Source organism: Mytilus californianus, unplaced genomic scaffold (assembly GCF_021869535.1).
Source record: "Mytilus californianus isolate M0D057914Y unplaced genomic scaffold, xbMytCali1.0.p SCAF_6, whole genome shotgun sequence".
NCBI classification, from domain to species: domain Eukaryota; kingdom Metazoa; phylum Mollusca; class Bivalvia; order Mytilida; family Mytilidae; genus Mytilus; species Mytilus californianus.
In genome coordinates, this window is record NW_026262712.1 from 76,866,884 (window position 1) to 76,891,651 (window position 24,768).

Consider the following 24,768-nt stretch of genomic DNA (forward strand, 5'->3'; position numbering starts at 1 on the left):
AAAGGTGACAAGAAACAACATGTCCACCTGGCGGAGCCAAATGGGCCAATCAAAAGTGTGTTTTTAAGGACTGCCCAATCAAATTATTGTTGATTTGAATACCTTCCGAAGAACCTAAATTTGAAATTCGTCTGTGAAGTTGAATGGAGACTACGAAATTTTTGAAAATAGAGACAACTCTTTTTGAAATATTACTGCGGTGAAATTCTCTCTCATGCTTTTTTCTTTTATCTAACCTACGCATCCAAATTGAAACATCAAAATGTCTAGCGCGAGAAGAGAAGAAATGAAAAAAGATATAATTCCTGACATGGTTGTGGATCCAAGCTCAGGGAAACGATATTTGAAAGGAAGATTTCTCGGAAAGGTAACACATTCGAATCTAAATAAAAAAATATACCATGCTTTTTTTATAACATATTAAAAGCTTAGTAAAAGAGGTTATTCAATCTTTAGATTTTTAAATAAAATTTTATACTTGTACCTTCTTTTTTTTATTGATTATGCAAGTTATGACATGTCTCAGATTTGTGTTATGATAGTTTGATATACACTATTCTCCAATTTAAACACCAATTTCGAAATTTTCTCTTCAATGGAAACTATTATTTTAAAAATATTTCGTGTGATGTCAAAATAACTTATTAAGGAAACAAACCAGATTATTTTTTTGTTTACCTTTCTTTGTATTCTAAGCTGAGTTTTTGGCAATGATCCAGATTTATTGTGTTAATAAACAGCTGACAGTCAATTGTACATGTTATATTTATAATAAAATATTTTTATTAGGATATCAATCAAATCCTCAAACTAGAATTGAAATTTAAGCAGGTTGGGCATTGGGGAAGATCCTCATAAATGGGTACTATCCCCATTTATGCAAATTATGGGTAATATACATGTACCCAAAATCAGGTATTAATTTACAGTGATAAAAAATCTGATTTGTCTGTCATCTCAAATATTCATACAAATGGTAACATTTTCCCCTTTAAGACTATTTGATAGTTCAAATGAGAACTGTCTACATTACAAAGAAAATGACTTCCAAAAATCAGAGTATTTCAAGGCTACTAACTTATCTCCAGATGATAATGCGATCAAGACGTTTTGGCCACAACCAATTCACAGCCACAGTACCAGTTTGGCCATAGTTGATTCAGTGTTTTGACAGAAGTTTGTTTTGAAAAAGGAATATTACTTAACCAAATGTGTGCAAGACTTTTTTTGAATACAATGTAACAGAGAATTGATAGAAAACACAATAAAAGAGTAAAGAGCTGGTATGATAAACACAGAGGCACTATTTGTTTTCAATGATTAATGACCATTAACCCAAAATACCTCTACTACTGAAACAGTGGAACGAAATAGAGCAATAGTGCTGAAAGTGGCGTTAAACACCAATCAATCAATCTTGCATCACTCTCAAACAAAAGACAAATGTAATCAGGATTCAGACTAAACTGGTTGGGGAAGATCCTCATAAATGGGTAATATCCACATTTAATGGTATATAATACCCCGAATTAGGTATCAATTTTCAGTGATAAAAATATAACCTTTGGATTTCAAGATATTTGCTGTCATGGCGCAAACATTGAGGTTTATAATGACATCATTTGGCCCCAAGACACCATGACTGAATTATTAATGCTTCACAGAAAAAATGTGATGAAAGGATGCACTAAACTTTAATTGTTTGAGCCAATTGATGTGTCTGGGGGTATTGAAGTGTTATGGTTTATCTTATTCTCCGTTGGGGGAGGGGGCATTTTTGTCTGCCATTACTGGACATCTCAAAGGTTCCTGTAAAATTTTGTCGTTATAGAAAATGTTGAAGCCACAAAAGAAAAATGATTGTTGTATGACATCAATAATTCAAGTGTGGCAAATTCTCAGTGCACTTCTTGCAGATTCCCAAAATAGCGATATACATCATCGATATACATGTATGATGTATAAGGGTTGAGAAATTTTTAAATCTGAAATTTTTAGTATTTTTAACTTGAAATTCAAATCAGTCAAGTACATCATGCAGACATTAAAATAAAATAAATTAGATGACCAAGCTGGAAAGATAAACCTGGGGTTTGGCTTGCCATCTATAAATTATGCTTGCAGTGCACTACTTTTTGTAATATTTTAGTGCCAAAAAACAGCAACCTTTATAATGTTTTAAAATATCATAGGTGCAGAAATAAATAATTATAGTTCTATGGGTAAAACATGGATTAGATATTTAAATGAAACTAATCCATTAAGTGCTATGTTTCTTTTTTTACAAATCAGATTAACTAAACAAGATTTGTCTGCAATTAAGTAAAAGTCTATTTAGATCAATGGTTGATTTTTGATTCACTGTACTTCTTTTAGACCAAAATAAAATATGTGTTTCTTGTTGTGTAAAGAAATTTTGTTATCTGCAACTCTTACAAGTACATGTGGTGTAGTACAGTTCTACATCAAAAAAGGTTACTACATGTATTATTGTAATAATATTTTTCTCCTAACATGCTGACAAGTTTTTATATATTTGTAACTGGTATATTCAGTGTTTTCTGTCATTCTGAAGATCTAATTCCCCAAATGAGGATAAGAAGATAAAAATACCTTCAGTTTTGTATTTTCCCCATCTAAACTTTTGTATAAAGATAAATAAATGGACTAATTGACATACACTGTACAAATGTTGTATTATTGTCAATGAGACAACTTCACCAGAGACCAAAGGACATTAACAACTAAAGGGCACAGACTGCCTTAAACAATGAGGAGGAAAACATGATATGGTATATAGTAATAAAGCTATAAAAGGCCAAGATATTACCTGATGTGAAATAATTCTAAAGATAAAACAAACATCTTGATTTATCATTTATGCTAGAAAAAACATGACAGACAGCACCAAGGAAAAGTTACTGAATTACAGTCTTAAAACATAAACTGGAAGACAAATTGTAAATGTTTTGTAAGTTTCTGTATTTTATTTACAGGGAGGATTTGGTAAATGCTGAAGACAAATTGTAAATGTTTTTAAAGTTTTTGTATTTTGTTTACAGGGAGGATTTGCTAAATGTTATGAGTTGACAGATGTGGAAACCAAAGAACTATTTGCTGGGAAGGTTGTTCCCAAATCACTGCTGGTTAAACAACATCAGAAGGACAAGGTACTTTATATATATGTTTATTTACTTACCAATCTTATTAATTCATTACATAACATATATATCAAGATATAAAATAGCCTTTGTAGGACATTTTTTACATAGTGTTCCAATCTAACTTCAGTAATTTCAGTCTTACAAATAAATTTATTTATGCATTATTAAACTACTTCACTATTGTTACTATTGAATTTGAAAAGAAGTGATGCAAAAACACAATGAACAAGACACAGCTACACCAGTTAACCTACTTGTGCTAGTTACTAACCTGAATAATTCAGTTGTTATATTTCGATGCTCTGCAATGGCTACATTAACGCCTAAAGGCCTACATGGCCTAGTCAATGAAAAATCCTCAATTAAACATTCAGAATTAGCTCACAGATTTATCTACCTCTATAACATTAAGTTACCAGCTGATTGGCTCTCTCTGACAATCATAAAGAGCCAATCGAACTAAATGAATTGTTACTTCTGCATTTTAATTGTATCAAGAGTTCAGGCCCTTGCCAGTAGGAGAGTTTAAATATTCAGGTTAGTTTCTCACATATAGATAAATGAAATGTTCAAAATTCAAAAGAAAAAAATGATTTTATAAAATGGAATTCATATATGTTGTACATAATTATTATTAAACTCACATTTTTTAGATGACACAAGAAATCAACATCCACAGAAGTATATCACATAAGTACATTGTAAAGTTCCACTCCTTCTTTGAGGATTCTGATCATGTTTACATTCTACTAGAATTGTGTCGTAGGAGGGTAAGTAAAAAGCAGTTGGAAATAAAAAAATCAGGGTTACAAATTAAGCCACAAATGGCACAATGAATTGCTGTTTATAAAGTTTCTTTGGTTTTACGTTTTTTGTTGTACAAATGTACATGTATGATACATGTGTATAACTATATTTATATCAATGGAACTTTAGGGGGGGTGACAGAAACTACTAAAAAAAACTTAAAATATAATGTTTTCTATTAATCTTTATAGCAATAATCATTTCTAGGAGCTCTGACCTGTGTCAGGTTAAAGTTTTTATTTAAAGCAATTTACCATGAAGTTGAGGTCCTATCAACTTGAAAATTGGTACACAGGTTTATTGTTATGTGAACATTTAAAATTTGATGCCATAGTAGATTTTTTACCACAATTTAAAGGTTCACTGACTGAACAGAGAAATATAGTGGGTCCTCTATAAGGTTTAAATTTTTGGTAAATGTAGTTTACAATGAAGTTGTGATATATATCACATCAACTTGAAACTTAGTACACATGTTAATTACAGTGTGAACTAGTTAAATTATATGCCAAATTGCTTTTCTGCATTGATATAACCCTTTAAAAAGTGTGTGCTTAGCTAAACATTTTTTCTAAAATGATTGTCAACTTGTTTCTGTTTGTATTATGTATATTAGTATATTTCAATTTTTGAGTACTTAATGACTTTTTTTTTTATTAACCAAAATTTTTGAAAAGTACCCTATTCCAGAAATTCTACAGAAACACATTTAATGTTAAATATATGATTATTTATCCTTGTAGTCTTTAATGGAGTTGCACAAGAGACGAAAAGCAATAACAGAACCTGAGACACGATACTTTGTAAGACAAGTCATCCTAGCTTGCCAGTACCTACATACTAATAAAATCATCCATCGTGACTTGAAACTTGGAAATCTGTTCATAAATGATGAGATGGAAATAAAAATTGGAGATTTTGGACTTGCAACAAGATTAGATTATGATGGAGAAAGAAAAAGGTATAGCATCTGCAGTTATCGTACTACACACTTGCAAATTCCTCTAGAACTGCAAAATAATGAAAATGCTAAACATGCAGTTATCTTTTAATTACTTAGTTAATTATTGTAATGCAATTTATTTTTCATATAAAAAAAATTTTGTATTCTAGTAAATCCAACTTCTAACAGGAAATTTGGCGTTTTCTGTTTTTCATTAAATGAGACCCATCTTCGCTAGCCAAGGGCTATGATCCAGTCCCCTCCTCTCCACCCTTGGCAGATTAAGCCAGCATTTGTGATTACAGTGCTGCGCTATCTACTGGTAGATAAAAGTCCCACCCATTCTGAAGACATCATTCTTGACCAATGGCAGCATTTTAACTCTCTTCAGTGTGGAGGCAGGGCTTCCAAAATTATTTTTAGCCAGCCGGACATTTTATATATTATCCCGATTTTAATCCCTTAAGACTAAATAAACAAAAGGCAATTATGGTAATCAGTTGCCGAGTTGGCCATCCCAATGATTGACATTAAAAAAAACGATATTTAACTTTCTTTGATTCAAATTCGAAGTTCTGACGTAAACTGTTAAATTGGCAGTGCATCATTCGAAGTGTGCAACATCGGCGTACTTATATCTGCCTTAGACTCTTTATTTGTGCAAAATAACGTTGTCAAAAACTTTACTTTCGTTTTTATACCGGATGTTATCTTGACAATGGTAAAACATGGACCAGAGACGGATGCGTAAATTCCGTGTACGTTTGCAAAGCATGAATGAGTGGAAGTAGCTCTTTCTACGTTATTTCTTCAAGAAAATATTCGAAATAAACATGAGATATAGGTATCAATGGCAATTTAAGCATTTTTGAAGAAATTATAGGATGCATATTTAAATTTCACACCTGCGCACACGTGTACTAGTTCGAACAGAGACATGTCTCTAGGTTCAAACAACGTGGTTATGACGATTTTTCATTTTCACCTTTTTAATTTTTTCATCAAATCATATTTGTGAACGTATTTCCGATAATTTAAATCTTTTTGACTAAATTAATGAGTTGCAAACCGCTGAAATGTAAGAAAATAACTTTGAATAGACCGATCAATGTCCGGTTCAAAATAGTTTACCTGTCACCTGAACAGGTAAATTTCAGCTGTTTGACAACTAATTAGCCTTGATTAAAATGAGAAGGTATTAAAGTAGGGGTTGTTTTGATAGTACTTAATGATCATGTCACTTTTATGACCGGAAATGTGTGGCTGTTAAAGGCAAAACGTTGGGTCAAAAAGATCGCGAATTATGTTAAAATGACCGTCTCTTAAAGCCTTGAAAACTAAAAAGTAGATGACCGTTTCATGCTTTGCCCAGCCGGACTTTTACCGGACATTATACAAATGTCCGGCATATATGACCGTTTTGGAAGCCTTGTGTGGAGGTGTAAAAATGATTATGTCCAGTGTTAAAAAATTTTGTGAAGCAGGAACAGAAAATATACTCTGACATTCCAACATTTGCGCGAGAAACATACCCACGAAACTCCCAATTAGTTGATTAAGAACTTTAAAATTGTCACTAAATATCGTCCTATGTTTTGGGGGTGAAGGCTTGTTGCACAACCAGCACGTGGTAATTGTTTATTTACATTTTCTACATCTACACGTGATCATCTTAAAGGCGCTTTTTGATTGGATGCAGCCAGTTACAACTGCGACCAATGAAAATTATTACATCGTGGAAATTCTATCTTAATCCGCCAAGGGTGGAGAGGAGGGGACTGGATCATAACCCTTGGCTAGCGAAGATGAATGGGACCCCATTAGGTAATACAATTGTGGCGTCTCATTAGTCCCAATTCTATGTATTACAATAGAACCATTTCAACCAATTTTACAACATGTTGATAATAAATAGGAAATACATACTTGCTTTTAACAATAATATACATACTTTTTAGGGGTTTTTGTTAGAGATCATGTTACAGAGAAATGAAAATAGATTTTAAATACTGGGTCCCCAGAATTACATTATAACTCAGAGCTCCAGATAAACTGCGTATTTGCGTGATCACGCAATACAAATAATTAAAAACCCAATGCAATTGCCCATTGCAGGGTTCAATAACCCAATTAATTCAAAGGAAAACCCAATTATATGCCAAAACCATGAGTTCTTAACGCTTTTATTCGCTATCGTTTGCGTTATTTACCCTTATCTGATTACAGTCGTCGCGTAAATCTATTTTTATAGTAGCAGCACCTAAATTTCACATATATTACATAAAAATCTAAACACTTAGCCACACCTACCCCAACTATAAACTGTAGGGTGATCATATGGGATCTAGAAAGGCAATTAGTTACTGTCCAACTAGTGACACCAGCTGCAGTTTACATAAGTTTTGAGAAAATACAAAACTGACAGAACGTTTAAAACGGGACACAAATTAAACGTACAATTGCTCGTCAGTGAATAAACCAAATAAAACAGCTAAGCACATATACAAAGAAAGAAACACATTTAAGATGGAAACACATCTGAGGTTGATATAATGTGATTATAACATGCCTAAATATTCAATATTGTGTTGATGAAAAAACCCAATACATTAAGGAGCTTGGTGGTGAATAACCCAATTTGATATTTGCTTGAGGGATGAATTGGAATTGATAATGCAATTAAAAAACTTTATCACCCAATTACATAAAAAAATGGTGGGTAAAAACCCCAATTTGTGAATTCTTATCTGGAGCTCTGATAACTTATCCTCATATGTTGAATCCCCCAATCACAGTAAAGTTATGTTTTTATTGATTTAAAATATTCTCATGATTCTTTGATGATTTTTTTCAGGACTTTATGTGGTACACCAAATTACATAGCACCTGAAGTTTTAGGCAAAAGAGGACATAGTTATGAGGTAGATGTCTGGTCCTTAGGTTGTATTATGTAAGTAATGATAATAGAAATATGGATAGAGAAAAAGATTAAATTAACTGTTTCTAGATACACTCAAAGCTCAAATAATCATTTGATATTAGGATAATACTATGTAGTTTATACAGGGGTTGCCACGCACCCAGTAAAACAGGAAAAAGTGGAATTTTATTTGAGGTGCTCCCGGCTCGGAAAACACGAAAAAATCCGGGGAAAATCCTTGAAAGTTTAATAAGTACTGGAAGTTAAAAAAAAAAAAACATTACCTCCCCTGTGCTCTTTGATTCGTCCCTTGCAAAATGTGTACCCGTATGTTAAACAGGTACTAATGAGTGCATTTCATGGGACGATACCAATGGGGTGACTTGATAGAGGTGAATCCTGATCTCGATTATGCTTGATGCAAATGGTCTTGAAATGTTTTGCAATGTTATTTATCAAGCTCAATTTCAACCTCAATGCAAGAACCTCTATATCCTTGAAAGCTACTGATAATCCTGGAAAAATTCTGGACTTTCATGTCTGAAAAAGAGTGGCAACCCAGTTTATATGTCAGTATATACATATAGTATCTCCTACATGTATTACATGTATTATCTTTATCATGGAAATTCACAATACAGAAACAACTGAATACTAATCGAAACTAGCAAGGAAATCAAACTACTGTATAGATTTGTTCTACAGAAAAGGGAACTGAGGCCGAAAAAAAAAATAATCTGTGTTTCCGGTAACCCGACCGACCCTGTTTTTTTAGCCCCGACCCTAATTTTTTTATTGGATCTTAAAAAAAAAAAAAAAAAATTGGTATCAACTGACCCTGTTTTTGACACAGGCTTCTGTTAATCGACATAATTATTTATTTAACTTGTTTTTACTGGCACAGAAAGCCAGTAAAACATTTTATTCATGTCAAAAGGTATTCCAAATAGGTTAAAATCCAAGAAATGTGCACAGCAGGTGCTTCAAAAACATTGCAAATGGCCGCACTTCCGGTATTTTAAACTAAATAAGGGACCGGACTTAGAAAAACCATGATAATTTTCCGGATTTCGTTTACAATGTCCAAAAAATAAAAAAAAAATAAAAAAAATCCAACCTACCGACCTTATTTTTCAAAATGATGTTACCGGAAACACAGATTTTTTTTTTTTAGGCCTGATTTCATTTTAAATGAATCAATTTAAACAGCCCATCTGAAGAACTGATGTTCGATAGGTTAATCTCGTCTGCAGAAATAGCATTTGTAAATTATTTTAATTACATAATTATAGATATTTCTTCCAGATATACATTATTGGTTGGTAAACCTCCATTTGAAACTACTTGCTTGAAAGACACTTACATGAGAATTAAAAAGAATGAGTATCATATACCATCCCGCATAAGTAAAGCTGCAGCAACACTTATAGCCAAGTTACTTAAATCTGACCCAACAGATAGACCTAACATGGATCAAATCTTAGATGATGAATTCTTGCATTGTGGTAAGTGCAATCTAGTGTTCCCCATACTCTATAGATATACAGTTGTCACCACCATATGTAGAAAAATACAAATATGAAATAATGATCCATCAGAAGTTCCTTGAAGTTGAAAGCAATGTTGGTACACTTTAAAGATACAAGTTTTCCTTTCTGAAGACAAATTTTCAGTTAACCAGACTCATTGTCATGGTCCTTCAGATATAAGGTATGCCATCAATGACGAATGAAAGAGAATGTAGAGGTAACCAGATTCATTGTCATGGTCCTTCAGGTATAAGGTATACCATCAATGACAAATGAAAGAGAATGTAGAGAAGCAAGCTATAAATTACCCAAACCCTAGAAATATCTGTATCAATCAATAAAAAAACCATCTGTAACCACTTAATGAAATTCCAGATAAGAAATAGGCCAAAAAGAATATAAAGGGTTGTTTACATGGTTGAACTTAACCCTCCCTCTATTTATATTTTAGTATGGACAGTAAGAAATGTTTTATATAAAACTTGAAATAAAATCCAACTGTATTGCTTGAATGTTTTATATTCTTTGTTGAAAATGATGACTTTTTTTTAATTCAGGTTATTTACCAGCCAGACTTCCAACAAGTTGTTTAACAATGGCTCCAAGGTTTGACACATTAGCTAAATCAGAGTTGCAGACATTACAGTCAAGGAAACCATTGTTGGAACTCAACAGAGCAGGTAATAGATTTATATAGATCATGCAAATTATTCCTGAGTAAAAAAAAGCAATATAAAGACAAAAGTTTACTCCTCTGTTGCCTATAAAAAGAGCATGCTGGTATTAAACATGTCAAAAAGGGAGTTTTTGGTTTGAAGCCTTGCCATGTCAGATTTTGATAATAGATTTTTTACTAGTTCTAAACTCTGCATAATTATATATCATTCAGATGGAAGAATAAAGATTGGTCAGCATAGAGGCCATATATTTAATGTGTCACATGGTATGACATGTCAGTTGTCGTATAAAAAATTTAAAATTAGCCTGAATATGTCTGACCATTTAATACTTAAAAGGAGTAGGTACTTGCGTTCTATTCATTGCATCACAAATAGCACTCAATTTGATATGCCACGAAAATTCAATGAAAACGTTTCCATTGATTTTTTAGACATGAAACATAAAGCGTATGCGTCGCCTAAAAAAGATCTTTTAACATAAAGTTTGTTATAACATTTTACATATCTGACTTGAATATTTAGTTGGTGACATCTATACTATTTGTTTCCTAGGCCTAAATTTGGCTAAAATCAAGACGATTTTTCAAATTTCGCAAAAAAAATCTATTTTTGGCAGATTTGGGAAGTTAAAATCAACACTTTAAAATAAATAGTTCTTTTTAACTTTCTTACACGTCTTTTCGTTAATTTAAAACATTTTTATCGTGAACCATTGAACTTATTAATCAGGGCCAAAAATGACCCTTACCTAACTTACTCCTTTGACAGTCTAACTTATCGCATAAACATGCTGTCTTCCTGAATGTGTAAATTATTAATTGTAGCCATTAATTGCATTCATGATCATGCATTTATAGACTTTATATGAAATATGTGAATGTTAGGCATTGTCTTCAAACAGTCAGTATGTTTTTATTCAAACTAAATCCTGATTGAAAGTGACCTCAGTTGTGATTTATTATTTGACTGTTAAGTATTTCAAACTGGTGTTACTTTATAGATGGTAATGGTAGACCACAGACAGCTGTTCCAGATTCTGTCAAGGTGTATGAAAGACAGTTGGCAGAAGGTGGTGAAGATGAAGGACAGAGAAAGCCAAGTAAGAAAATGTAAAACTTCTTTGGGAGCACTTTTTTTATAGATCTTATTGATATATGTCTATGGTGGTAAGTTTACATCGAGAGGTCAGCATATGGTTTAGACAATAGACTGTGTCAAATCTAAAAATTTACAGGAGTCTTGCAAGTTATGAATACATTTAATAAAGTTCCAAAGTTCTGCCTTCAAAACAAAGAACTTTTAAGGACTAAGGCCACTGGTTTCTAACTTATGTCAGACAATTGGTTAGTGTAAAGTCTAAAAATTATGAGATTTTTTACATTGTTTTTGACAGGTGATGAACCAGCAGATTATTATCTCTCTGACTTATTTGGACAGTTATCAGCTGTAGTTGCATCTAAGCCATCAGAACGTGTTGTAATAACAGAAGGTTGGTATCCAATATTAATTTTTTCAAAAAATATTTTGAGATATCATTAATATGGAGAAATTTGCAGTTTCCCCACTCTTAATTTTACTTTGCCACAATCAAATGTTCTGAAACTAATATACAATGCTTATTACTACTAAACACAGATCAGGTTCATATTTGGGTGGCGTCACTTTTTCCATTCTTAAGTTGTGTCTTTTTATAAATGGAAAAAACGGTGAATTTGCTATTTCTGCACTCCAACTTTACTTGCCTCGACCAAATGTTGTGAAACTTATTCACAATGCTTATTACCACCAACCACAGATCCAAGTCCAAATTTGGGTGGCGTAACTTACCCCATTACTGTTTGTTTTTGAACAATGAGAGCACTCAAACACCCAAGCAATATCTGACAACATACAGAAACAAATGTCATTAAGTTTCAAAGAAAACAACGTCAATAGGTATGAACTAGTACATTGACCTTGCATATTTACAAACAGGGGTATCTGTGTCCCATGGATACATTCTTTTATTTAAATATAATGCAGGTACAGAGTAGGCAGTCTTATATTGTTTGTTTTCTATAATTAACAGAGGATGCTGAGGATCCAGCACTGATACCTATATACTGGGTTAGTAAGTGGGTAGACTACTCAGACAAGTATGGATTAGGCTACCAGCTTTGTGATAACAGTGTTGGAGTAGTGTTTAATGATTCTACTAGACTCATTCTCTTGGCTAATGGAGAGTAAGTATCTTTACTTTTGAAAGTTTGAAATTGAAATAGTACAGTTGCATGAAAAAAACGGATGTTTGCACTCAGAAACTTTATTAAAAACATTGATTCTTGTATGAGGATGTTATATGATAGATTTATGATATTTTGGGGTTTTCAAAATCAATGGGTTGCTAATTATACCATCTCCTTTGACAATAATGTAAATCTGTTAAAAGGCACGCACAGGACATTAAGCAGACAACAATCAATAAGAAATAAATGCACTAGATAATAGTAAATTGTACTAGCTTGTTTACCAGATTTAAGAAAATTTAATAAGGTATAAACCTAGTCCTGCAATCAGGTAATAAAATGGAAAATTGTCATTCCTTTTTGTCAAGCCTGTGATAGCAATCCTAGATTTGGTTGGCGGCGTCAACATTAAGGTTCAGTCTGTGGTTAAAGTTTTTCAGTGATCAATAACTTTGTCAAACCTTCATGGAATTTGATGAAATTTGGACAGAACCTTGTATATGACCAAAATACAGTATCCAGAGCAAAATTTTGAAAATATTTATTTTCATATTACTGATAAATGGACTTAGTTTTTTTTTACATTTGAATAACAAATAGATACACATTTATTAAGTAACAAATAGATACAGTCTGGGGTTAAAGTTTGTTACACATCAAATACTTTGTCAAACCTTCTTAGAATTTTATGAAACTTTTTTATGATTAAGAGATAATGTCTGAAGCACTCTTTTGAAAATATATTTTCATTTTCAGTATTTTTCTGATGGATGGTCTTTTTTTACAGTAAACATTTACTGACAGTCTAGGATTAGATTTTTTTTATATGATAAGTTTGTTAACCTTCATTGATTGTTATGAAACTTGGTCGGAAGCTAATCTTCAAGACCAAGAAATAGCATCCAGAGAGAGTTTGAATCTTTTTTAACATTCTGTATTTTACTGATAAATGGACTCACTTTTTAGCTCACCTGGCCCGAAGGGCCAAGTGAGCTTTTCTCATCACTTGTCGTCCGTCGTCGTCATCGTTAGCTTTTTACAAAAATCTTCTCCTCTGAAACCACTGGGCCAAATTTAACCAAACTTGGCCACAATCATCATTAGGGTATCTAGTTTAAAAAATGTGTCCGATGACCCCGCCAACCAACCAAGATGGCCGCCATGGCTAAAAATAGAACATAGGGGTAAAATGTAGATTTTGGCTTATATCTCTGAAACCAAAGCATTTAGAGTAAATCTGACATGGGTAAAACTGATTATCAGGTCAAGATCTATCTGCCCTGAAATTTTCAGACAAATCTGCCAACCCGTTGTTGGGTTGCTTCCCCTGAATTGGTAATTTTAAGGAAATTTTGCAGTTTTTGGTTATTATCTTGAATATTATTATAGATAGAGATAAACTGTAAACAGCAATAATGTTCAGCAAAGTAAGATCCACAAATAAGTTGTCATGACCAAAATTGTCAGTCGACCCCTTTAGGAGTTATTGCCCTTAATAGTAAATTTTTAACAATTTTTCGTAAATTTTTGTAATCTTTTACAAAAATCTTCTTCTCTGAAACTACTGAGACAAATTTAACCATACTTGGCCATAATCATTATTAGGGTATCTAGTTTAAATAATTTGTCCGATGACCCTGCCTTCCAACCATCATGGCCGACTTGGTTAAAAATAGAACATAGGGGTAAAATGCAGTTTTTGGTTTATATCTCTGAAACTAAAGCATTTAGAGCAAATCTGACTGGTGGCAAAAATGTTCATCAGATTTAGATTTATCTGCCCTGAAATTTTCAGACGAATCCGACAACCCGTTGTTGGGTTGCTGCCCCAGAGTTAGTTATTTTACAAAAATTTTGCAGTTTTTTGTTATTATCTTAGATATCATTATAATATCTAATATCTAATACTATTAATTATGATTTTAACCTTATTTTACATGATTTCCAAAGCATCAGTAAATACAGGTGAGCGACACAGGCTCTTGAGAGCCTCTAGTTAAGTCAACATTACACTTTTAACACTGATAGCAGCAATCGTAGGCAAGACACAGGGTTCCGCGGAACCCTTTACAAATTTTTTTTAAGATTATATGTGAAAACAACATTATCTTGTAGGCAACTCAAAATTGTCTTCATTTTTTTTTTAACTTTGCAGTCCATAATGATGAAACTCTCTTCTGTATAATGATGTCAGTACAAAGTATGTATCTGAATGGACTGTTTAAATTATTAAGACTTGCCTTACCTATCTCATCCAAGTGTTATTTTATACCACACAAATATCCACAGAGCAATAAAGCTGAAGAGAAACAGTTTAATCAATTGTTGCAGGGTGTTGTGGTTGTGAAATATCTTCTATGAAACATGATAGTTCCAAACTTCCAATGTTTTACATGTATATTATTAGTGATTTAAATGTACCATAATTCATCTTTCTGATTTAATTTTACAGGAATATTCAATATATAGAAAGAGATGGAACAGAACATTATCATACCCTGAAAGTCTTTCCAGAAACTCTTACAAAGAAGGTCACATTGCTAAAATACTTCAGAAATTATATGAATGAACATCTACTTAAGGTATGTTTTCTGTTTAATAAAGGTCAAGGCAGAATAAATTGGTAATGTCATATATGTTTATAGGAAATTTTTACCAAACAATTACAAATGATTTTTCTTACTGACAGTTTAGCATGTCAAAGATGTATATGTCTATGACATCCAGCATTTACTTTTCGTTGACCTTATTTCAATTTACTGTAGATTTAGTTGTGGGTTGAGAAAAAAAAAAAAAATTTTGTAGGTACTACATTTCGTGGTTTTCAAAGCAGACACTACATGATAGCCTCAAGACAATATGTATTTTGTTGAAATATTGGACAATTAAATATATTTTGTTCACCGATCAGGCCTCTACAATAACTTTTTTTTCAACTTGTCCAGTAGGACAAGTACATACCAAAACTTACTTGTCCGATTGAAATTGTAACTTGTCCAAAAAAAAATCTTAATAATAACCTTTTTTGCATTTTAAGTTGATTGAATTAAAACAATCGAACAGAATTTGATTTTAATATATCTTTTGCAATACTTTACAAAAATATGAGTCGAGAACAACTGAATCTAGTCATGTCACAGGACTTAGGTTCTAGTTTTCATCAATGCCAAAGTCTCATCAGACTCTGCACATGAGGCACCGTCTGATAGGATTGCCAATGTACACTCATTGGATTTGTATCCTGGTTTTTTAAGTTGAAAAAAGTTTATTCAAATGCAATCAATAAAAAAAAGGAGATGAGGTATGATTGCCAACGAGACAACTCTCTGCAAGAGATCAAATGACACAGAAATTAACAACTATAGGTCACCGTATTGCAAGTATTGTCTTTTTCTACATACATGACATATGATCAAAATTTTATGGTCATTTTTATTTTAAAAATATTTTTGCTAAAAAAATTACCGGTATGGTATTTATTATAAAGCAACAGAATAAGGTAGGAAAACGAGGTACTGATTTGTCTTGGTCCTGAAATGTCTCCTGCGTTACCAAACTGTCTATTAATTATGTTTATTGAATATGTCTCCTACGGTGCCAAACTGTCTATTAAACTTGGAGCTGAATCGCTTCCGAGCTGGTGATGAACTGTCTTGTAAAGTTACCTTATCTACAAAGCGAAGCATATTGGATCAGTAAGACTGGTTTCCGAGAACCTGTTAAAAAGTACCTGACAAAGAACCAGTTTTAAATTATCGATTGCAAGTAAACATGTCAAATTAATACTTGTTTTTATGTTCTTTTCTTGTTTTTTGTTTGTAATTACTTTGTTCATCAAAGTTGGATTAAATTTATTTTCTGCAGAATAATTTTACTTGTCCCGTCGGACAAGCTTGATATAGCTTTTACTTGTCCGACCTTTGTTTCCTCTGGTACCGGACAATCGGACAAGCGTTATTGTCGAGCCCTGCCGATACCAATGAACTGCTCAAAAATGATTAAATCTCAGTATTTATATTTTCATTAGTTCACATGTTCTATGATGCAGTGATTTTGCTAGTGCTGGTCATTTTCGTAAAATATGAAACGGTTTTCAAAATGACGAAAGTATTTCAAATCAATTTCGTCACTTAAATTTTGAAAGTGTAAAAATATTTTCTCATGAAAATACTATAAATCTACCTGTCTTCATTATTTTGACAAGTTTATGAACCCAGGTAATTAACATTTACCACAGGTGTTACAAGTTGTGATTACAACTAATCCGCTTATCTCTATGGGATGGGTGTCTAATCCGTTAATTATTAATATCGATTTAGACGTTTTATAAGGATGATTATGCAGTGAGATAATCGTTGCAGGTTAATTACAAGGTTTCACTGCTGTGATTCCTTGTTTAAAAAAGAAAGGAATCAAACTTTTGTTGAACAGGAATGTCCCCTGGAACAAACTGAATGCCAAGCATGCCTAAGTCCTTTAAAGTCTGACAAAGATGTAGCTAGTAATATACATCCTTGGTCCCTTGCTGTTACACAAAATAAAGTTGATTTTAATATCGTGCAAAAGTGACTAAAGCCCTCAAAATCCTAGTTTAAACCCTGATGATGTGACTTTTAAAAGATATCTGCCAAGTTAGGGTTTTGACCCAGATTAAGCAGTTCACAGGACATTGAAATGTCAGTGTGAGCATGGCATGGCATCCTATGGACACATTTACATAACTTTGCGAGTGAAAGGACAGTCAAAAGCAGGGATTTGAATATGTGACTTGGATGATCTTGTTTTTCTATACTCATATCTATAATAGCTTGTGTTTAGATACGGTACATAATGATGAGAAAAGGATTAGACTTTCGTTCTTCTGAATGTGAATGTTAGAATAAACTAGGATCTGAATGTACTGTAGTCAAATTTTATATGGTTTTAATTTGAATGGCTTTATTATTTAAGTCATTTGTCCAGCACGCACAAGTATATTTTTATTTCAGTTTAGTTAGCACTATTTAATATACAGTTCATAAATAACAAAACTTGGATCAGAAGCATTATTAATAGCAGTATTTCTTTGAAACAACATGTTTGGGATTTGTAGACATTAAAATGTATTGTTCACTGGCTGATCAGTACATTTGTATTCATTCTAGGCTGGTGCAAACATGGTACCAAGAGAAGGTGATGACATGACCAGGTTACCTTTCCTAAGGACTTGGTTCAGAACTCGCAGTGCAATAGTCTTACATCTCAGTAACGGAACATTACAGGTAAAACTTTCATCACATGGTTTAATATTTTATTTTACTAGTAAACAAACAAATGTACATTTACTTGCAACTTGAATTTACTTTCATTACAAACAAGTACAATCAGTTTCAGCTGTAATGGCTGTTGATATTTACTGAATAACTAATCCAAGTATTCAAAGAGAAACAGAACAACACATTAATTCACGAATTCACAAAGTTCATGAAAACTATTGGCATTATTCGGTCACGAGTTGATATTAATTCAATATTGAATTCTTGGATTAGTTATTCTTTAAATTTCAATGACCAAGGACTTTTAACCCTTTCGCCGATGAATCCCGGTTTACCAGGATTCACGCTTCAGACAACTGACGATGAGTCCTGGTTTACCGGGATCTTAATACCTCTTTTACATTTCCCGCTAAAAACATTGGAAACACAAGTTATCTTTCTTTGTTGAATACCCGGATGAAAGTGTAAACATGGCTCTTCAGTTTGTTGAAAACCGTGTCAAAATCAGATGAAATTTACGGATTTTCCTAGAATTTGAAATAAGGAAACATTTTTTTTGAAAGAATATGGAAGAATTGAAGCCAGACTAGTATACTTTTTAACATAAAATGCTGTTTTATGTACAAAAACACTTGGAATGGACATCGTTCAGTGTAAGGAATTTGTACAACCTTGTTGAATTTTTTTGAACTTATGCCGTTTTGGGTTAAAAAATTACGATTTTGGGTCAAAAAGTCGATTTTGAGAATTTCATTTCTCTAATGCCGAAAATTTGCAAATTTTGTTTTTTTATGAAGAAAATCAAAACATTAACAAAACTGTGTCTATGGTGTAAGTGAATAATATAAAGACATAAACAACTACAGACAAGTTTTTATTGATATTTAATAAATATCTCTCACTTGTGTCATAATAGCCAGGGAAGCCATTGTCTCAGAGTAGTTTCTGTCAGGCCAGCTATCGGTGAAAGGGTTAATGGAAATAAAGCATAATGTGCAAGGAACTATAAATCTTTTTCTACACATTCTTAATTTGTTTTGATGCAACATCATATACAATGTCTTGACAACATCTATTTGTATGACATCAGAGGAGTAAAATTCATTTCACATGTGAAAGTATCGGTTTTTATTTTACTGAAAAATAACCTTATTTCGTTGCAACCAATGTAATAGTTGAATTTTATCCAGATTTTTTTTTTTTTTGGTCGTGTATTAAAGTAAAAATAACTTTTATTGCAGATCAACTTCTTTCAAGATCACACCAAGATTATTTTATGTCCTATAATGTCAGCTGTGACCTATATAGATGAGAAAAGAGACTTTCACATTTACAAAGCATCTCTAATAGAGAAGTTTGGATGTGCCAAAGAACTATCAAGCCGTCTTCGATATGCAAAGACAATGGTAGAGCGACTGATGACTTCAAAATCTTTAGGATCTGGGCGTGTACGATCAGCTAATCCTTCTACCTCCTAGTCAAGTGGTTGTGACAGCCAAATATTGTGATCACTAAGAGGGTTCAGTTTCATGAATCATGAAAGTTTGGTATCATTTCCTTTACATATTAAATATATCTGAGAGGTGTTCTCAAAATATCTTGTCTCAGGGGACAAAAAGATTTAAAAGTATGATTTTGTATAATACATGTATCAACTTTTTTAAACACATTACACTCACACTTTTATGTTCAGTGAACTACATTATCTGGGTCAGAACCCAAAGGAGTAGGTCCGGTAAGGGCCGATTTTGGCCTCAAAATTCAGGTTCATCTGTTGAAAGATTTTGGACACTTTTTAAACACTTAAGTGTCTACTTCAGTCGATTCAATTAGTTTATGTGAAAGATTTGAACTAATTTAGTCATTAAAGACGCACAAATTCAAGCTTAAATATGAAATATTTATCAAATATGCCATAATATGTCACTTTTCAGATGGTTTTTGTCAAAAATGAAAGTGGCCGCATCCGTGTTCATTCTCAACCTTTATATATGTTATGTGTTATCATCAAATACAACTTACATTTAAATATCAAGAATGAACACAAATGCGGCCACTTCCATTTCAGACAGAAACCGTCTAAAAATTAACCAAAATGCTAAAATTTCGAAGATTTCAATAATTTAGCATGACTTAATGATGCTAGTACCCGATACATGTGCATTGTATTGTAAAAAACAGCCCATATTTATGTAACAGAAGTATTCTTCTTTCCAATAAATAGCTAAAAATTTACATTTTAACAATTTTGTAAAACTGTTATATTTTTGGGCCAAAAAGGGGTCTTACCGGACCTACTCCTTTGGCAAATATCTAGTTTAAAAGCACATGACCTATTTCATGTTGTAAGTAATTTAAAGAAAAATTAGTGCTGCAATTTTTTCAAGAGGAAGTTTTCTTCATCTTTCATAAAAATGAATTTCATAGTCCCATGGTATTTTTTTGTTTACATTCATTAGAATACATTGAGGAGTTCATGTGCTTTTTAGATACAATTACCTTCATATGTGTTTTTCAGAAAACATCGCTTTCTGTTATTCATTGTTCTTTGCATGTGAGAGTACTTTTTGTGAATGAAAAGGGTATATGTGTTAAAAGAAGCATAGATGAAATTGAAAATGAAACAAAGAAGATTGAGTGAAACTTTTCATTGTGCATGATGTATGTTTGAGTGAATTTATTATAAAAGTGCTGCATGAATGGTGCAAGAGTTATTTTGATAGGGTTTGTATTTCATTTCACATCTCAAAGAAAATAGGACTTATCAAATTGTAGTTAAGAATCATGTTAAAATTAGCATAAATTATACAAAGTGCTTTTTGTCATCTTCAGACTTACATTGTTATTATGTCATTTTGTTATCTTTGCTATAAATAACTCAACTTGTCATTTTCTCATTTTAAGTAAGCTCCAACAATTTTTGGAGTGTGATTTCACTCAAGTTTGCTTGGTTAACACTTTAGAAATTTGTATGTGAAATATTTTTTCCTGTGGCTATTATACCATTTTTAATGACTTGTTTACATTTTTATAATGGGATGAATTTTGTTACAAAAGATATTCCATAATCAGTTGACAGTAACAGCTTATGTTATCATGGTTATGGTGATCTTAGTAAAGATCTAAAGTTTAACAGTGGTCCACCCAATGTACTACAGGGTATATGGAAAGTTAACTTTGGAATGCTAGAAAATTATACAAATTCACAATATTTAATGTGATTCTATAATATGAAGTAAATATTACCAACTGATAACCTGAGCTGCGGTAAGCCACTACTGTGTGCCTTTTTCCTGGTGTAAAAATGCATCTCTTTGTATACTGGGAACTGGTATTTTCATTATGCTCATGTGAACTTGACAACAGATTTGTAAACAAAACTATATGATGTATTAACTAAGCCTTTATTGCACAAATTTCGTCCTACTGTAATTTTATGATTTTAAAAATTAACCTTGTTATATTTCCATGAGAATGTGAAATAAGATATAAAAATCCTAGAAAAAGAATTCAATTTTGTAAAACTTTGGAACCCAGAATTCATCCTACCACTGTAAAATTTGACTTTATAGAACTGTTTGTATAAGAAATAAATATTTTGAGGATTTGGTCTGTATTGAAGATCTTTGATAGTCTCTCTTTTATTTCTTCACAACTTTTTAATGCTCAGAGTAATTTAAGGCCTGACATTTTATTGTTGAAGTCTATGTTGACCCTTTAAATGAGTTTTGATTTTTTTTTTGTGTTGTTGGGTTGCTGTCTCATCAACATATACCCTCCACATTTCCTTTAATTTCTATCTTTTATTATTGTTTTTTTCTTGCTATCTCTTGATCTTGTATTATTTTAAATGAGGGCTTCTTTTTAAAATTTTACCAGTCCAATATATATGAATTCCACCAAGTTAAACCACTGAAAAGAAAGCCATTCGACTCAAATTGTTTACACACTTGGTTTAGAATTAACCTTATCTATCAAATTTCTATACCTTTTCCCTTTCTGAAAACTTCCAGAATCTCATAACTTTACTTATATTTTGTTAGTTCAGATATTTTACATAGTGAACAACTGTTCTGTTGATTTAAAGAGTAGGAATGAAATCTTGATGCTGTTGACAATTCTTTGTTATAATATCTGATAATGGAAACTCAATAATGTTATCATTTCTCTAAAATATATACAAGTCTTTTGAGTTTATATTTATGAATAAAAAATAAAACTAAACTTCTTGTAGTTTTTGTTTACATGGAAATAGTCATCAGACTAGAAAATCCATGTCAATATGTTATCAAAGCAGAAAGTATGTGGTCTTTCTTATTCAGATGATATCAGTCTTTTTGCTTAGATTCTGCAATTTTGTAGCATCCAAGAGCAATGTCACAGTAGATATTTTGGCAGAGGTATTAAGTTATAAATGGCTATATATTGTAGAATTTGTAAAACCTAAACAATTCATATAAGATTTGTAAATTAAGCATTTTTTAACCAGAAATTTTCATAGAAAAATCGGTTATTGATTTGGGGATGTACAGCGAGCTGTCTGCGGCTGCCAAACAGTGTCCCTTCATTAACATGAAAACGCTTTGACGAAATCTTTTCAAATTTAGATATGTTGTTTCCTGTGACTAAATGAAGGTCAAGTTCAATTTTCACGATTTTAGCTGTTCTCATTGAGTTGTAGACCTTTCAGTAGCAAAAGTGATTCTTATTATATGATTTATTTATTTTGAGTTATTTCCCTTTGAACAGAAATGGTGTAATTAAAAAGTATATAGATAGTCTATCAATGATTGTATCTGTTCAATTGATTTTAGTCATAAGGTGTCAAAAATTTCTTTATAACTTTTTAGCTCACCTGGCCCGAAGGGCCAAGTGAGCTTTTCTCATCACTTGGCGTCTGTCGTCCGTCGTCGTTAGCTTTTTACAAAAATCTTCTCCACTGAAACCACTGGGCCAAATTTAACCAAACTTGGCCACAATCATCATTAGGGTATCTAGTTTAAAAAATGTGTCCGATGACCCCGCCAACCAACCAAGATGGCCGCCATGGCTAAAAATAGAACATAGGGGTAAAATGTAGATTTTGGCTTATATCTCTGAAACCAAAGCATTAAGAGTAAATCTGACATAGGGTAAAACTGATTATCAGGTCAAAATCTATCTACCCTGAAATTTTCAGATGAATGGGACAACTTGTTATTGGGTTGCTGCCCCTGATTTGGTAATTTTAAGGAAATTTTGCAGTTTTTGGTTATTATCTTGAATATTATTATAGATAGAGATAAACTGTAAACAGCAATAATGTTCAGCAAAGTAAGATCCACAAATAAGTTGTCAATGACCAAAATTGTCAGTCGACCCCTTTAGGAGTTATTGCCCTTAATAGTCAATTTTTAACAATTTTTCGTAAATTTTTGTAATCTTTTACAAAAATCTTCTTCTCTGAAACTACTGAGACAAATTTAACCATACTTGGCCATAATCATTATTAGGGTATCTAGTTTAAATAATTTGTCCGATGACCCTGCTTTCCAACCATCATGGCCGACTTGGTTAAAAATAGAACATAGGGGTAAAATGCAGTTTTTGGTTTATATCTCTGAAACTAAAGCATTTAGAGCAAATCTGACTGTGGCAAAAATGTTCATCAGATTTAGATTTATCTGCCCTGAAATTTTCAGACGAATCCGACAACCCATTGATGGGTTGCTGCCCCTGAGTTAGTAATTTTACAAAAATTTTGCAGTTTTTTGTTATTATCTTAGATATCAGTATAATATCTAATTTCTAATACTATTAGTTATGATTTTAACCTTATTTTACATGATTTCCAAAGCATCAGTAAATACAGGTGAGCGACACAGGCTCTTGAGAGCCTCTAGTTTTGTTGAGCCTGCGACTTTTGTTGCAGAAAGCTTCACATAGGGATAGTGATCTGGTGGCGGTGTTTGCTAACTTCTTAAAAGCTTTATATTTTAGAAGGTGGAAGACCTGGATGCTTCATACTTTGTATATAGATGCCTTATGTTACGAAGTTTCTGTCTGTCATATTTCAATTGTCCTTGACCTCATTTTCATGGTTCAGTGGTCAAAGTTAAGTTTTTGAGTTTTGGTCTTTTTTCTTATATTATATGCAATAGGTCAACAATATTTGGTGTATTGAAATATTTTATGATGTACATGTCAGTCTCGCAGGTTTTATTTGACCTTGACCTCATTTTCATGGTTCATTGCTCAGTGTTAAGTTTTTGTGTTTTGGTCTGTTTTTAGCTCACCGGGGCCCAAAGGGCCCCATGTGAGCTTATGCCATCACTTGGCGTCCGTCCTCGTCAACTGTCGTCGTAAACTTTTTCAAAAATCTTCTCCTGAAACTACTGGGCCAAATACCTTCAAACTTTATTTAAATGTTCCTTAGGGTATCTAGTTTATAAATTGTATCCGAAGTTTTGATCCATCCACAAACATGGCTGCCATTGCTAAAAATAGAACATAGGGGTCAAATGCAGTTTTTTGCTTATATCTCAAAAACTAAAGCTTTTAGAGCAAATCTGACATTGGGTAAAATTGTTCAATTGTTCAAGATCTATCAGCCCTGAAATTTTCAGACAAATCGAACAACCCATTGTTGGGTTGCTGCCACTAAATTGGTAGTTTTGAGGAAATTTTGTAGTTTTTTGTTATTATCTTGAATATTATTATAGATAGATATAAACTGTAAGCAGCAATAATGTTCAGCAAAGTAAGATCTACAGAAAAGTTGAATGACCAAATTTGTCAATTGACCCCTTAAGGAGTTATTGCCCTTTAAAGAAAATTTTACACAATTTGTTCATCAAGTTTAAAAATCTTCTCCTCTGAAATACAGGTGAGCGATTCAGGCTCTTGAGAGCCTCTTGTTGAAGTACTATAAGCAATAGATCAACTATATTTGGTGTATGGAATGGTTGTAAGGTGTATATGTCTGTCTGGTAGGTATCATCTGACCTGGATTTCATTTTCATTGTTCATTGGTCAATGTTAATTTTTTGTGGTTCATAGGTCAATTTTAAGTTTTTGTATTTTGGTCTGTTTTTCAAGTACTTTGAGCAATAGGTCAACAATATTTGGTGTATGGAATGATTGTAAGGTGTCTGGCAGGTATCATCTGACCTTGCCCTCATTTTCATGGTTCATTGATCAATGTTAAGTTTTTGTCTCGCCTTGACGGAGTAAAAAAGCAACATAGGTATGCTGTTGCCGGCGGCG

At 32.4% G+C, this 24,768-nt stretch overlaps 1 protein-coding gene across 1 annotated transcript; it reads left to right on the forward strand.

Annotated features, from left to right (window-relative positions):
- Positions 1-110: 110 nt before the first annotated feature.
- LOC127704869 (serine/threonine-protein kinase PLK1-like) lies at positions 111-21,747 on the forward strand. Its single transcript, XM_052209099.1, has 13 exons — positions 111-367; positions 3,063-3,170; positions 3,818-3,934; positions 4,715-4,932; positions 7,769-7,864; positions 9,140-9,339; positions 9,921-10,043; positions 11,044-11,142; positions 11,437-11,532; positions 12,112-12,265; positions 14,721-14,850; positions 17,413-17,529; positions 18,765-21,747. Exons 1-13 carry the CDS (start codon positions 263-265, stop codon positions 18,999-19,001), a joined length of 1,800 nt encoding a protein of 599 aa, XP_052065059.1. The 5' UTR covers positions 111-262; the 3' UTR covers positions 19,002-21,747.
- The last annotated feature ends 3,021 nt before the right edge of the window (positions 21,748-24,768 follow it).